At 41.8% G+C, this 15,817-nt stretch overlaps 2 protein-coding genes across 2 annotated transcripts; one reads left to right on the forward strand and one right to left on the reverse strand.

Moving 5' to 3' along the window:
* Positions 1-541: 541 nt before the first annotated feature.
* On the reverse strand, positions 542-9,788 carry ppm1la (protein phosphatase, Mg2+/Mn2+ dependent, 1La). The gene is made up of 4 exons (XM_083928258.1): positions 9,034-9,788; positions 5,992-6,166; positions 3,688-3,849; positions 542-3,313 (listed from the first exon to the last, which is right to left on the reverse strand). The coding sequence occupies exons 1-4, from the start codon at positions 9,430-9,432 to the stop codon at positions 2,958-2,960; spliced, it is 1,092 nt and encodes a 363-aa protein (XP_083784384.1). The 5' UTR covers positions 9,433-9,788; the 3' UTR covers positions 542-2,957.
* Positions 9,789-12,625: 2,837 nt separating this feature from the next.
* Positions 12,626-14,532, forward strand: otol1a (otolin 1a; the record flags this gene model as incomplete). The annotated part of the gene is made up of 4 exons (XM_083928818.1): positions 12,626-13,067; positions 13,138-13,227; positions 13,375-13,446; positions 13,646-14,532. The coding sequence occupies 4 exons, from the start codon at positions 12,626-12,628 to the stop codon at positions 14,530-14,532; spliced, it is 1,491 nt and encodes a 496-aa protein (XP_083784944.1).
* Positions 14,533-15,817: the final 1,285 nt, after the last annotated feature.

Below are 15,817 nucleotides of genomic sequence, written 5' to 3' on the forward strand. Positions count from 1 at the left end.
ATGACTAAAACAGTTTTGTCATCATCATTTTTAATCAAGATGATCATCAAGTATTTGTTCCATCTGTGAAGACAAGTGAAAAAAGTTTTGGCAGATGATTTATTTTTCTTTGTCAGGATCATAATTCTGTCAAGTGTTTGTTGTTGTAATACTCATTTTGTCCACAAGAGTGCACCACTACCACAAATAGACAGGTTCCCAGGAACTGCATTGCAAGGAAACAATTTGTGTCCAAGGCAGCAGTGGTGGACTCATGTAGAATCTTTAAAAAGCTGCTAAAACCTTTATTTAAAAAAGGACCCTTGAAAATAAAGAGTTGGTGTTTTGTAGCGATTGAACTGGTTAGCGTGCTGCACAATAAATGCAGGCCAGAAGGCCTTAAGTTAATAAAGACTGAAGAGGGATATACATTTAAGATGAAAATGTGTTTAATACTGAGTTTACATACAGATTTTTACACTGTTGTTTCTTTATACACTGAGCATTAGCTCAACATGTGGGAATCATGGATTGCTTCTAAAAATAAAGTGATGTATGCAACTTATTGTAACCTTCTGCTTATGTACAGAATGACAAAAAGAAATATGAATATACAGTACAGTATACTGATTTGGCAATCTGCCAGACACACCCGGAAACTCAACAATAAATAAGGCATTAGGTATACTGTTGAATAAAAAAAAAGGCTTCTCTGAACTGATGCAAAGGTCATGAAACAGTGGCAAGAAAAGTAGTTGAACATAAAACAGAAGCAAATAAAGTATGGTTTACTGTAACCTTCATTGACAGGTTGTTGTTGTATTGCTTCAGGAGCATATCATATTACTAGCTACTAGCATTCCAGCTGTACAGCTCACAAAGTGTCACCCTTACGTCAGTTTCTCATGGCAGCCAAGGTGTGAAAGTCCTTTGCACCTCCTGTTTCTTGAACGTCCCGGGTCATAGGCAGCCACCAGTGTCCTTGGATACATACTGTATGTACTTTGTTCATGAACATGGATAAGCCAAAGCACATGCCCTGATACAGATGGTGTAAAACAGCTTTTGACAGAACGGTTAGCTCCATAACAATGAAGTACCAAGAGGTGAAGGTCAGGAACTAAGTTAGGTTCTACATACATTAAAATCCTCTTGTATTACTGTGGATATACAGTGTTTACATTGGCTGATATGTAAGAAGTTACCATTCCAAAAAATACTTACTTAACTCTTTTGTACGTCTGTGTGCATGTTTTGTATGTTAAAGTAAAACTCCACCCCAAATCTATCTTTTGAGTACCACTAACTTAAGTTAAATTTTGCTGTTTCGGCTTTCAATGACAACAGTTGCCTAGGGAACCTTATCATCTCATTCATTGACTTACTAATGTAGTTTAGTGGTTGGCTGCGATGAGTTACATCCATACATGTGTTTAATTATAGACAATTATTTTAAAGTCATAATTGAATTTCCTTATTCCATGCTTAAATTATGAATTAGTTATTTATTACATTTTCAAATTTAAAGGTTGAATATGGAGAATGAGAAGAACACCGCCATCTCGTGTCTCAAGATCTTAGTCACAACAACAAAAAATAATTCCAGCAGTCGGGTTGCCAGGTTCATTGCAAAGTGTGTCAAGGGATCAGCCTGCGCCATGTCAATTTATCAATCATACAGAGTAACGCCTAATATCGACTAATCAATAATTTTACAACAGTATTTAACATTAGCCAGTCTTCAACTGGAAGTCTTTCTTTGAATGATGTGGAATCGGTTAGCTAGCTCTCAACTCAAAATGATTTCTTGTTTCTGGAGAATAAAAACAGACAACCCTGGCAACCTGCAATGCCCGCCGCTATTGGCAGGTACAATGTCAACAGAACGTGATAGAGAGTCATACTTTCATTCTGTACCCCTCAAAACGTCCCATGGGTGCATCTTTAAAAAAATATAAAGCTTTTAATAAAGATTCTACATATTCAACCTTTAATCAATTCACTTCTTAATATAACTTTTTGTTCAATGACAAATTGCTCCTGTGTCTGCCTTTGATATCACACGTTATCAGATTCTGCTTCAATATATACAGTTTTTACTTTGGGTTTGCTTTAATTTAAAGGCAGTTGTCTTTCATTTAAATATGAATGAAATCTGACCCACAGAGCAGTAGTCTGGGAGCTGTGATCGGTCAGAGTCCCGCCAACACATAGCTGCTGGCCAATCAGAGCTCCCGCTGTTTAAATCCATATTTATGCTACATTTTTTTTAAACTGTGACACTGTTCCCAGCTGTCTGCAGCCAGAGGGTTAACAGCTGCTTCTCAAGTCTGCAAGTAGTGACTAGTTTATACTCAAAGGATTTTAGGTGCAGCATCACTTCAAGGTAAATTTAAGGTATGGATCCACTGGAGTATTTCTTTTATATCTGACAACATTTTCCAGGTCAAAAATGCAACAGACGGTCAGACGCATATATTACTTGAGAGCATCAACAAAATGCAGAAAGCAGGGTGGTGTTTTCGCATACACATTATCAGTAGTTTCCTGTGGCTGCACAGTACTTCTTGAGTAGGCACTATTATAGCCTCCAGTGGAGTTGTACCATACATGTAGAGTAAACAGTAGTAAATCAATCACAGTCTAATTCGTGCTGGTTAAGAGAAAATCTCCTTTCTGTTTATGCATTTTCTCTGTTGGATAACTTCAGTATTTCTATGTATTTATCATTACATTAATAGATAGTTATGGAATCTGTGTTGTGTTTAAATGGCTTTATCTCAATCAGGAACCTACAAACAAAGGAAATCTAATTTGATCGTGTTTTTGCATGTGTGCATATGTCTGTGTGTGCACTTGTACAGTGTCCATACTTAAATAACTTCCTCCAGTCCTCCTGTGATAATCACAATCACTGCTCCATCCAGAAGATGTAGAAAATCATTGATCACAATGTGAGCTCTAAACTTGACCCTGACCTACTCCCCAGCCTTGCTGCTCCCCCCAGCTCCACTTTTGAACTTCACCACCATGACGGTGATGTTGTCTGGGCAGCCGCGGTAGAAAGACTGGAGGACGATGCTCTTGGCGCCAAAGTGAGGCTCGTCCAGACGTTCGCGGACGAACCGAACGGCCTCCTCGTTGCTGAAAGCGTCCCATAGGCCGTCTGATGCCAGGATCATGAACTCTGGCTGCAGCTTGTCCATGTCAAAGGTCATGATATCGGGGTCGGGGATGACTACGTTGAGGTTCTTCAGTGGGTAGTCCCCTAGAGAGCGGGACATAGCCAGGATTCCCTGGACTCTCCATGATCCATTAAAACTGATGAAACCTCCTGGAAGCGAAGAAATAAGAATGAAAACATTTAAGCACAGTCTCATGATTTGTTCATGTGCACATACTGTGTATTATTAATACAAATCATCAATACGTTTGACAAGCTGAGCTTGAAAAGGCTGACATTTTGATTACTGGATCAATTTGAGATAACTTGATAAACAAAGCACACATGTGAAAATCCTTTAATCACACAGCTTAGTATATCTGTTTCATCTAAATCTGACCCAGTGCTTTGTTTGATTCAATGCTGTTCCTAAATAGATCACCAGATGGCAACCTAGGACCCTAAATTCATCCACACGAGTGTGCAGTATCCTGTAGGTACAGTCACTATGTGCTCGATATCACAGGGTTGTTTTTCTTATGTACCTGCCCTCTTGATTCTCTTGCGCTCCTTGAGCTGGTACGGCTTGTGGTCATGTGATAGTGCAACAGCGTTCCCATCTTTGTCACACAACACACCACGAGAGTCTCCGACGTTTGCCACTGTGAGTTCTCTGTCTGACAGCAGCGCTACCAGACATGTCGTTCCTACATGGGAAATTGGAAAAGAAAGAGAGGAAGGAGGAAAAAGCCAGGAGAGACTTTTTTTTAGTAAATGTAACAACAAACAATTTTTTTATGGCCTGTGATGGTTTGCAAAACACTGCCTGAAATGGTATTTGCAAATACTATTTGTGCCAGATTTAAAGGTCCCATATTGTTAAAAAGTGAGATTTCCATATCTTTTTTTTTTATTATAAATCAGATCGAGGTGCTGTGTAAATAAATGTTCAATCCACAGAGAAATGCACACAGCCCATATTCAAAAACTGTGCCTTTAAATGAGCCGTCAGGACTTCTGTACGGTTGTGATGTCAGACTGCTTACTACTACTACCATATATAAGCAGTACGTGCTGCTACAGTTTGATGGCGATGCTAAAATGCCGAGATGCCTAGAGTGCAGATGCGGAAGACCCGGAAATGCTGACCAATCACAGCACTGGAATTTTTCAGGAGGGGAGTTTACGCCTGGGCCAGACTAATCGCTTGCTTTTTATTTCAGCACCCATATTAAAAGGTTGAAGCCGCCAAACGGCTCAATCGCAGCTCGGCTGCGTGTCAGCTAGAGAACAGAGGTCACGTCTACAGTCATACTGACATCAAAACAGCACAGTTTCAATGTGTATATATGTAGACCATGTCACAGATGAACAAAATATTATTTCTGTGGACAGATTCTCAACTTCCTCTGTCTAAAATAAATATAATTGACATTTGCAATGAACTATTATTTATGAACATTATTATAGGTAAAACTCAATGTAGTAAGGAAGGCAGCCCTGCAGCAGCACAGCAGCAGCAACAACTGCTGAACATAACATTTTTTAACATTAAAGCATGTAAACATGTTCTAGTAGAAACCCCTAATACAATATGAACCTGAAAATGAGCAGAATATGGGACCTTTAAAGTACTTCACAAAGCAAAATAAGCAAGAGACAAAATGTCACTAATTTGTTAACGTAATATTTTTCGGTAACAATGGAAGGCTAAGATAACAATGACTCTTACAACATTCTTGGACAAAGTCCAAAATGTCACTAAATATATCTCCAGGAATAAAAATGTCAAGATCTCCAATCTCTGGTATGATAATATCAACCATACTATAATAAATACAATCATTCATAAGGAATAGACTAATTTAATCCCTTAATCTCCGGGTATGAAAGTACACTTCAAGTGGCCTATAGGAATGTTTGACCTTTAAAATGTGATCTGCAGATTTATATGAAATGTATTAAATAAATGGTGCAAACTGCAAATATTAGTAACAGGGTGGAAACACTGGCAGAGTTTTAATTGATAATCTATTTGAGCTTTGTATAAGTGTATAATTTTGTCTTTAATATGCTGAATTGACATAATGCCAGACTGTCACCTAACAAATCAACAAAGAAAAGGTTGCAGCAAAAAAAACTGTTTCTTGAGGGAATCGTTTCAAATGCCACCAACTGATCAATGTGGACAATACCTCTGAATTTTACACAGCTGTCTCACTTTTCTCAGTCAGAATTACATGTGGAGTGTACAGAGGCAACCCATCAAATGTAAAGGTAAATGTCAGCTGGGAGGTAATGTGCTGAGAGAATATTGGACAGGAAATGATGAGCCGTCTTGTCTTATTGCCGAGGCTCTGTATGACACATTACGTCCTGTAAGAGGCAGGGACAACAAGGGCTTGATGGTGTAAATTTATCATCTCTGCTTTGACCAAGGCTAAAGTAATGTAAATGTATTCCACAAAAAGGGACACATGTCTGCTGACTCTTTTTTCTTGTCACATATTTACCAACCGCACAGAGACACTGGTATTGTTTTTCAGCGCGTGTGTGTGTGTGTGTGTGTGTGTGTGTGTGTGTGTGTGTGTGTGTGTGTGTGTGTGTGTGTGTGTGTGTGTGTGTGTGTGTGTGTGTGTGTGTGTGTGTGTGTGTGTGTGTTTGTGTCATCATAGCAAAGTACGGTCCTGGATTTCGGGGTGTATTTTCATTATAAATCTCAGCTTGGTTTTTTAATTTCCCAATATGGTCATCCCACTCATCCACAAAAATGAAGAATGAAAAGTTTAATTTTCTCTTCCCATCTTCTCTCTGTTGGCTCATAAACCCACTCTCCTCCCCCTCCTGACCTGCTTCATCATGGTTGGCGGAGAGCTTGTCCAGCATCTCACGATCCACAGTCAGGATGCGCTGCTCGAGGATGCTGCCGTAAGAGAGACTGCTCTCTCTCTTCTCTCTCTCAAACGCCTGCAGCTGCTGCTTCAGGGAGTCTGGCAGGTGGGCCTTCACATAGTCAGCTGCAGCCTGGGAGACAGGGGGGAGGTCAGGAGGGAAGGGAAGACAGGGCCTCCCCCTGTTAGACAGTGGAATAAATACAGGCAAAAGCACAGAGGTGTTTTGGTGTCGATGATTTCAAATCAAGTTCAGAAGTGAATGTTCACCTGATTGTGCAGTTACCTTCAGCTTTTCATCTCGTTGTTTAGATTTTTCAGTACTCTCAAAACTCTCGTTAGCATTGTTTTCAGCCACAGTATGTGAGCATATGCTGTATGTATTTGTCAAAAGGTTGTTTTTAAAGCTTACTGATTCAAAGCAAAGTATTTTTTGTGATTCATTTTCTACTCAACAAGATAAGAAAATGATGTTCTTCGTATCCATATAACTGGCATATTCATTTCATTTTCAGATTAATTAACCTCTGTTTGAAAGGTCAGCAGAATAGAGTAAATAACATTGTTACTATTTAAATGTTTTAGATGCTGTGGTTTTCAGGTAATATGGTCCAAATACAGCCGGTGCTCTGTGCTGAATTATTGAACAACCTCCTCACCCTGCAGCCCACTTGCCGCCGCCGCCGCCGCCCTCCTCCTCCACCTCCTCCTTAGTTATCGGCTTCCTACTTCACTTTGTCTGCCAAGATTTCCATTATGCTAATGCAGTCTAATCAAATCTAAAATGCAAACATTTTATACCATCTTAATGTCCTGGTTGATGCAGAGTACATATTTCATATTTGCAGCTCTGGTCTGCAGTCGTTGGTCCATTCAATTTTCATGCTCCACTGTTCTATTGTCCTGAGGATGAAGTATGAGACCTGAATTCAGTTTGTTTTATTTCAATTTTGGCCCTTCAGTAAACGTAAAAGGTTTTGTGACTATAAACATGTGGTGCAAAAGTTTCTCACTAGGAACTCTCTGCTACATTTTTTCATAATCAACTAAAACTGACAACTAAATAGAATTGGTAGCAAAATACAACCACCTTTACAAGATTATGATATTCCTAATGATCACTTCAGTGCAACCCCCCCCCCCCCCCCCCGCCCCTATGCCTCTCTCTTTCACTTTTGCTGTACAATTGCACTCATTCATTTATTTAATTGGAGGGAGGGAGAGAGAGAGAGAGATGTTATTCAACATTCATGCCAATAAAGCCAATTGAATTGAAAAATTGAGAGAGAGAGAGAGAGAGAGAGACAGAGAGAGAGAGAGAGAGAGAGAGAGAGAGACACACACACACACACAGAGTGAGCCTCCATCAGGAAAAGAGCTTCAAATTAAAATTTCCATTTGTTGTAAACTCTGCTGAAAATACCAGGGCCAGTGCAGACTTCCTACACAACTCAAATATTTCACTGGATTTAATGAGTGAATGTAAAATATTGTTCCAAATGTATTAAAGTCTGATTAATCTGCATTGTGGATCTCTTATTGACGTCGCTGCTTAATTTAATCCTGCCCTCAAGAAAGTGTAAAGCTGAATATTACATTTAATGCAGCAAAAGAATGTGAAAGCCAAGTTGTAAACAGTCAAAGTTCCTGCTTCAACAGCATATAGTCTCAGTAAACCACGTTAAAAAGGGGAGCAGCAGCTTGTGCTGACTTTTATAATTCTGGGCAGTAACTTACTGCCTCGATAAAAATAAAGAGGAGAAAAAAAAACAGAGACGTGTTTGATAAATGTCCTGCATACTTTCAGAGCCAGAACACACTGCACCACCAGAGACAGCCTGTCCTGTTGGCATGTGTTTAGTTTGGCGGAATCGCTTCATTTAATTTTGGTGATGTGTGTTTGTTTGTGTGTGTGTGTGTGTGTGTGTGTGTGTGTGTGTGTGTGTGTGTGTGTGTGTGTGTGTGTGTGTGTGTGTGTGTGTGTGTGTGTGTGTGTGTGTGTGTGTGTGTGTGTGTGCCAAACTACATAAAAATGCACAGCAAATAAAAAGAGAGAGGACGAGTGGAAATGGGGTAGAAAAAGAGTGAGATATGTCAGGACGGGCTGTACGGATAAATATTTGTTTATGGGACAGGAATGGAATGGGCCCCCTCTACTCTCTGTTTGTTGTCTCCCTCTCTGTGATTAAACACAACCTGATGGCAACTCCTGCAACTAATCCTTTTTTTTTAAAAGAGAACAGGCACTTCCCTTGGCATTTTTCTATAATCAAATTAAAGAAAATGTAGTTGTACAGCATGTCAGACACAGGGACGAAAGGTCTGGTGTGACTTGACATGACATGGAACCAACAGGAGAACATTTGGGGGTTGGCAGTGTGACAGATGGCGTCAAGGACATGTGGTCTGGAGGCAGCCATGAGAAACCAGTGACCCTTGACAACACAGGGAGTGGAGGAAAGATAGACAAAACCTTCCCACACAGCACTAACCCCACGCACACACACACACACTCTTTGGGATGAATCCAAAGTCAACTCCCTGATTGGCAGTGGGACAGAGGAGGTGTCCACACAAAAGACTACAATGATGGAGAGGGGGTGTGTATTGTTCTGTCTGAACATGGGGTGAAGTGAGGAACTCAAGTGGCTGTTGATGTCTGCTCCCAGAACAACTGTGTTCACAAACCTGACATCTCTAAGGTGCTGAACAGAAAGATGGCGTTATCCTATCTATTGATATTTGATTTCTCTTATAATATAATATCAATGACATCTTATAGCTTAATTTGGGGTTCTGTCTATGTTTTATTGAGTGTGCCCAAAAAGTAGCACTCATTAGGCTACTGTATGCTTCTGCCAAGACAGTCCTGTCTGTCTCTACCTGCTCTGAACCAAAATTATGCTAAAACCCGTGTGCCACACTAGACTTTGGGTCTGGATGATTACAAATCCATAGTGATGATGACTCTGGCCTGTATCCCCCTCCCTCCCAGCCTACCTCTCCGCCGTGGCCGTCAAATATCCCGAATATGGACGGGTGGCTCTTGTTGGTGATGTCGGTGAGCACCTCGAAGCGGTCCTCCATATGATCTCGCCTCCCCTGTATGGAGTACACGGCTACGTTGTTATTCTTGAACTCCCAGGTTTTGGAGAACTCTGCGTCCAGGACACTGAGGCCTCCCAGCCGGTCATTCTGCATCATTTCCGCCACTTTCCCCTTCACCATCTTCACGGCGTCCCGGCTGGACTTGACGATGGTTTTCACCTCGTCCGTGTGGAAGAAATAGCTCCACAGCGCCAGACTTATGCACAACAGAAACAACGTCTCCGGCCTGAGGAGAAAATAACGCATGATCCGACCCAGAAGAGACAAGAGCGTCATTGTATCTCCTATCATCACACGCAACCAAACTGCGTCTGTCTCTCTCCCCTTTTTGCACAATTCACTCCATCCGCTCAGCGGAACTGTGTGAAGAAATCGATTCACCGCGACAGTGTCAGACAAAGACTGAATTTTCAGCACTTCCTCGGAGGCCTGGCTTCTCTACCGCATTTACGCACCGTGCACGGCAGACACCGGGCCGAGAAGCGCAGGACAAAGGAGGACAGGCCACCGTCATCGACTCGGTCCAATGTCTTGCTCCTATCTTCGGCTCTATGAACAGCTGCAAGAGGATTCTCCGAGTCGAGCCGATCTCCCACAGCCCATTGTAGGATGACGGGTAATTGGGTTATGGACCCACCCCGACGAGAGTCACGGAGTCACCGGGGAGGGTCGAGAGTCGATTATAGGGGTGTCTTCTTCTTACACCGCTGACACCGTTTTCTTCTTTAGGATATGTGTCTATTCAGTCTCTGCAACATTACATTTTTCACACACATCTCTCCAGTCAAACCACTAAGACAGATTAAGAATAAGACCGGAAGTAATCTATGGTTGTCTTGATAAAGCAAACAATTACCATAAACTTCACTTTGGTGCACAATGGATGTTTTTAAAGCCGCTGCTTTGTTTTGAAATTCTTAAAGCGGAAGTAGATTTCTCTATAGTGGCTGACTTGACATGACATTTGTGTGGTAGTTGGCGCTTGACAAGAGTGCGCAGCTGCAAACTCAAGGGATGGACACAAACATTGGATCCAATGGCGGTGGCTGCGGAATGAAATGATGATGTCATCTAGTATAATATGACATATCATACTGATATCACATCTAAATATATTTTCACTCCATATTATCTCCTATTCATCACGGAACATTTCATGACCTGCTGACTTTTTATGAGCCGTTGGACATTGATTATATATAGCCTAAACTAGGCCTAGAACAGATTAGAATAGAATAGAATAGAATTGAATAGAAATTAATCCAGATGTAGACAGGCACACATAAAGCTACAATATGCCTACATATGCAGAAATTGGCACAGTACCCATACCGATTCCCTACATGCCCCAGTTTGAACTTATGTTATATATAACATTTGTTTGTTTTATTTTGTTTTCTTTTATGCATCGTTTTTATCCGGCCTGTTTTGGTCGTTGGTCTCTGTCTTACTTTATAGCCTATACCAGGGGTAGGCAATTCCTGTCCTGGAAAGCCACTGTCCTGCATGTTTTAGGTTTCTCTCTGCTCTAACACACCTGATTCTAATGATTTGCTCGTTATCAACCAGCTGATGCTTGTCACAGTTTGATTATTGTTAGACTCAGGTGTGTTAGGGTAGGGAGAAACCTAAAACATGCAGGACAGTGGCTCTCCAGGACCAGAATTGCCCACCCCTGGATACCATCTCTTGCCTGCTTATGTGTCCATACAGTTTACCTGTCTTCCTTTTTTCTATCATCACTTTGTCTCAAAGAAAAAGGCATGACATAATAATAACTAATTCTAGATTATAATGTAAGCTATCATTGCCCAATTATTAATGTGAGACTATATTGGCTATTGTTGTAACAGCAGTCATTGCGTTGACCAGACACTGCACCCTGGTGGCTCTCTGGAGTAACACATCTCTGAAATCCTATCAACATCTCAACAAGGCCATTCAGTCCCACAAGACAGTCGTCACATGCTAAAATATTTGATTAAATAGAACTTTAAAGTCCTGCATAGAAGTGCCTCTAACTTAAGGTGTTAAAAACAGTCAGAGTTGTTGTGATCATGATCTGGTGTCATGGCTTTTCTCCTCAAACTCAACTAAGGATGTTAAATGGACTCAGATAGTGAGGCTATTATAAACTAAAACACAGGAATGATGATGCATTTTATATGTCAGTTATTTTACTTGTGGTATAAGAGTCCAATTTGAACTTTTGGATTCTGAGCAAGGTATTTAACTGGAGTTTTGTAGGATAACCTGCACATATTCCGTATGCGTACCGTTAATGCTGTATGACTCTACTAGATTTGCATATGGATTGGAGTAACAACACAGAGGTATTGTGTTTATATTCAGTTGGTAGCAAATCTGCAGTTTATATTTTCAATGATGTGATTGTGATTTTTTTTTTTTTACAAAGACAGACTTGAGGATGATGCATATGTTATTAAACTTGAATATTTCAGCACAGATTACATAAAATACCATCTATAATAAAGCAGTGTATATACTCAATTTGTCGGGATATATCCTCAGCTAGACAAGATGTCTGTTGTGTGATCTTCTCTGCCTTTTTGCTCTTTTGAGTCGCCTATCTTTTATTTTGCCACATACAGTATCATATGGCCCCTCGTCACGTTTTGTGTGGAACCTTGGCAACCAAGGAATCATTCAGAGTTAATGTCAGAGGTTTGAAACGACATCCGACACACTTTCTTTGACATGTAAAACTTTGTTCAGTGAGGCCAGTTTCCATGAGCTTTACTGGACTCTTTGAGTTGGTTTGATCAAGGAGGTGAACGGTTGGATCAGTGTTGCCACGGCATCTGTTTTTGGACATTGATCCCTCTCCCACAGGGTGTATGGTAGTCCATTTTCTCCTTTGAGGTGCTGCCAAGTAGTGTGATCACTACAAGGTGTTGCACCCGGTAACTCTCATGTGATATGCTATGCATTTCCAACAATGAGTGAGTTTGTGTGTGTACACTGTATGCTTATGTACACATGTTTGCGACTGTGTATCTTTTTGCGTAACCTTATATTTCTGCTGTTTGTGTACAAAGCAAGCATGTGTGTGAACAACACTTTAGCAGTGTGCACTCATGGGCCATGGAATATTATCCCACATCGCAAAGAATAAAGTCTTGCCTTTTATACAAACGACCTGCTTTATTTCATATCCCTCAGGAGTCATGTAATCTGTTCTTGCCGGCCCACCTACCTCCTAATAACCCCCGGTGTTCTGTCCCTTGTTCTCTCTTTGGGCTACTGGGGCAATAAAAGGAAGGAGGCAGCCTACGTCAATCAGCAGTTGGAGGGGATGGAGTGAAGACTCAACACCATTTACATCAGCAAGTAAGATGCACTTGTTGCTTCATTATATCGTAAACGCACTTTGGTGCAATAGAAAAAAGTGCTGCACCTTTGCGCCTTTGTTCTTTAAATTTCTACTCTTCCCCCTTTCAGCTTATTGTGTCAAGCCATCAGTATGCCTTCCATTCGCCTAGTCTTCCTGACCACCCTCCTTGTGGTACTGATGGCCTTGCTGACCTCCAGCGCCAGGACCACACGCTGGCCCAAACCTCAAACCACCAAGAAGCCCCCTCGAGCTGGCAGCAGTGACGGAGGTGGGAGTGGAGGATTCGGACGGACCACCACCACGACCCCATCCCCTTCCAACAACCTGAACACAGATGAGACCACTATGATGGAGACTTTCTCAGACAGCACCACCTACTCCAGTGACACTTACTCCACTGAGTTCCACAACGATGGCATATTGCCCCCCGGGGATACCCTTGGAAACTATTCCCTTGACTATAATGAATGCTTCTTTAACGTCTGTGAGTGCTGTCCGCCTGAGAGGGGCCCTGTAGGCCCCATTGGAGACACAGGGCCACCGGGGCCGCAAGGAGAGAGGGGCCCTCAAGGTAAGAAGGATAATAATTTAATTTTGGAAGACAAAATGTGTCCTTCTTAATACTCGTCTCTGTTTTCCAGGGTTACCAGGAGAGAAGGGAGAAACAGGGCTCAGAGGACCTCCAGGACTTGAAGGACTACCCGGAGCCAACGGACTCAATGGCGACATAGGTACAACGGGGCTTCACAGCTAAAGAGTTTTTGATTGCCTCTCCGTTTCTCTCTCTATATCCCTCTCTCCTTTTTTGCGAAACACTGTCCTGTTTAAGTACTTTTTGGATGTCATTTTCTACGCTCTATTTATCAAAACTACCACAGGTGAAAAAGGTGATCAAGGACCCGTGGGTCTTCCTGGTGCCCCTGGAATCCCTGGACAATCAGGAGAGAGAGGTGTGTAGTCTCAACACAAACTGTATTAGATGCTCTCTATTAGTCATACAGAAATAGTTTCTGTACGACTAGAAGATAATTAAATTATGTATAAATACACCCTTTAAACAAACGCAAATGTACATTACTATTTGAAAGTGAAAGCATTCTAATTTAAGCATTACTTCCTATGTGAATATAACTTCTTTACATACTATAGGTGATCCAGGCCCCAGAGGAGAGAAAGGTGAACGTGGCTTCAGTGGTCTGAAAGGTGACCCGGGAGAAAGAGGAGAGCTTGGCCTGAATGGGACTAAGGGCAACACCGGGCGAGAGGGGCCTATAGGTCCCCCTGGGGTTTCTGGGACAAAGGGTCAGAAAGGTGAACAGGGACTTACAGGCGAGTGTTTAACAGGTGAGAAAGGTGATGTGGGCGAGCTTGGGCCCCCTGGTCTGAGAGGTGAAATGGGCCCCCCAGGAGTGAATGGAACAGATGGTGCAAAGGGAGAGAGAGGGGAGCCAGGGCCTCCGGGAGGGAAGGGGGATATTGGTGCCAGAGGGCCCTTAGGACCTCCAGGAGTGAGGGGCATGGCAGGCGTGAGAGGGGAGAGGGGAGGTAAAGGTGGGCGTGGGCCTCGAGGCCCTAGAGGCCCACCAGGTGAGAGTGTGGAGCAGATTCGCTCTGCTTTCAGTGTGGGCTTATTCCCCAGCAGGTCCTTCCCTCCGCCCGGCCTGCCTATAAAGTTTGATAAGGTGTTTTACAACGGGGAGGGGCACTGGGACCCAACAATCAGCAAGTTTAATGCCACCTGCCCAGGGGTCTACTTATTCAGTTACCACATCACCGTTCGCAACCGGCCCGTGCGTGCTGCACTAGTGGTTAATGGGGTAAGGAAGTTGCGGACTCGGGATTCTCTGTACGGCCAGGACATCGATCAGGCATCCAACCTCGCACTGATGCAGCTGAATGAAGGTGACCAGGTGTGGCTGGAGACACTGAGAGACTGGAACGGCGTTTACTCCAGTAGTGAGGATGACAGCACTTTCTCTGGCTTCCTGGTTTACCCAGACCCAAAGAGCAAACCTACTGCTATAGAAAACCTGTGACTGCAACCTTTGACCTTGAACGAGCCCTGATTGTAACTTCTTGTAGACTCTACACAACCTTCATCCTATTGCACTACTCTGTCAAGATATTTTGTGATTCAGCTAAATGGAGCTGCTTCACTCGCCGCTTCTCAAACCAAATGCTTTTCTCGCCTTGCTGTATTTGGATATGGATGAGGCTTGAGTATACTGCTGTATGCAACACTTCAGCTCTTTGTAACAATGCATTAAAAAATCCCCATGTTTAAAATGGATAACGCTTGAGAGTTTTTGTTTATATAGAACCAGCACTAGAAGCTTATTTATAGGCAATTAGTTATTGCAATTAGAATAGATAAATTCTGTGTCAGTGAGGCCAATACAAATTTGGAAACAATTGAAGTTAATAATCCATAATTGCGTTTAGTTACCACTAGGGGGTGTAAGGTGTCCAAGTTCTGTAAAGAGGTATTGGTTTGTTAAATGCAGAGATGAGTGCAGAAAAAGTAATTAAAAAAGATTTCATACAATGAATGAGAATGGGAAGTAAACATTTTAAATCCACAAAAAAGAAACAATACTCAACCTGTTCTTGTCCACTTACTGACTGCAAAACAACAGGAGATAAATACTTAATCCTTTAATGCAGAAGTCACTCACACAGCAGGATGGTAAAAAGAATTATTGCGGATTGAATTTGGTTGTGGGGATTCACTAGGGCTGTACAGAAATACAGTACAGAGAGTAAAATGTGGTAGTAAAATCCTTGTTTCTCATAATTATCTGCAAAAATTGAAGGCTGTGTTGAAAGTGATTCAGACCCAAAGGAACACAGAAGACCGATATAGGGTTTTAAAAGCATCCCCCAGAAGTACAAGTAAAAAAAAAAAATCATACCTCATTGATATCACATACCCATAATAACACTGATTAACTGCCTGAGTACCAAACACGAATGATAACCCTCTGCAGCAGAGATGAATGCACTATAAATTATACTCCGGTGTACTGTACAATGAAAAATAGCATTGACTTTTATAAATGCTAAATCTCATTAAACTTCAAACAGTCAAGACCCCTCTCCAGATTAAAAATGATAATGACTCCTTTTCCTGAACACGGCAGCAATTCATCTGGAAGATAAATTACATTAGTAGTTTATTTCTCTGAGAGGTTACTGAGACATTTTTATGCTGTAATGCATTTGTTAAAAGGACAGTAGGGAGACTGCATTTCCAAATAAGACATGTCTTCATTGTGTAGTGTTATAATTATTACATTTTAACTAAAAAAAAAACACAAAAAT

This window comes from Echiichthys vipera (genome assembly GCF_963691815.1).
Source record: "Echiichthys vipera genome assembly, chromosome: 15".
In the NCBI taxonomy this organism is placed as follows: domain Eukaryota; kingdom Metazoa; phylum Chordata; class Actinopteri; order Perciformes; family Trachinidae; genus Echiichthys; species Echiichthys vipera.

Bases quoted from the DNA above. Each gene is read 5' to 3' on its own strand.
- ppm1la (XM_083928258.1), bottom strand. From the start codon at position 9,432: ATGATAGGAGATACAATGACGCTCTTGTCTCTTCTGGGTCGGATCATG. The intron at 3,850-5,991 runs GTCAGGAGGGGG...TTTCCCATGTAG, and splicing joins CGCCAACCATGATGAAGCAG to GAACGACATGTCTGGTAGCG. The intron at 3,314-3,687 runs GTACATAAGAAA...CTTCGCTTCCAG, and splicing joins CAAGAGAATCAAGAGGGCAG to GAGGTTTCATCAGTTTTAAT.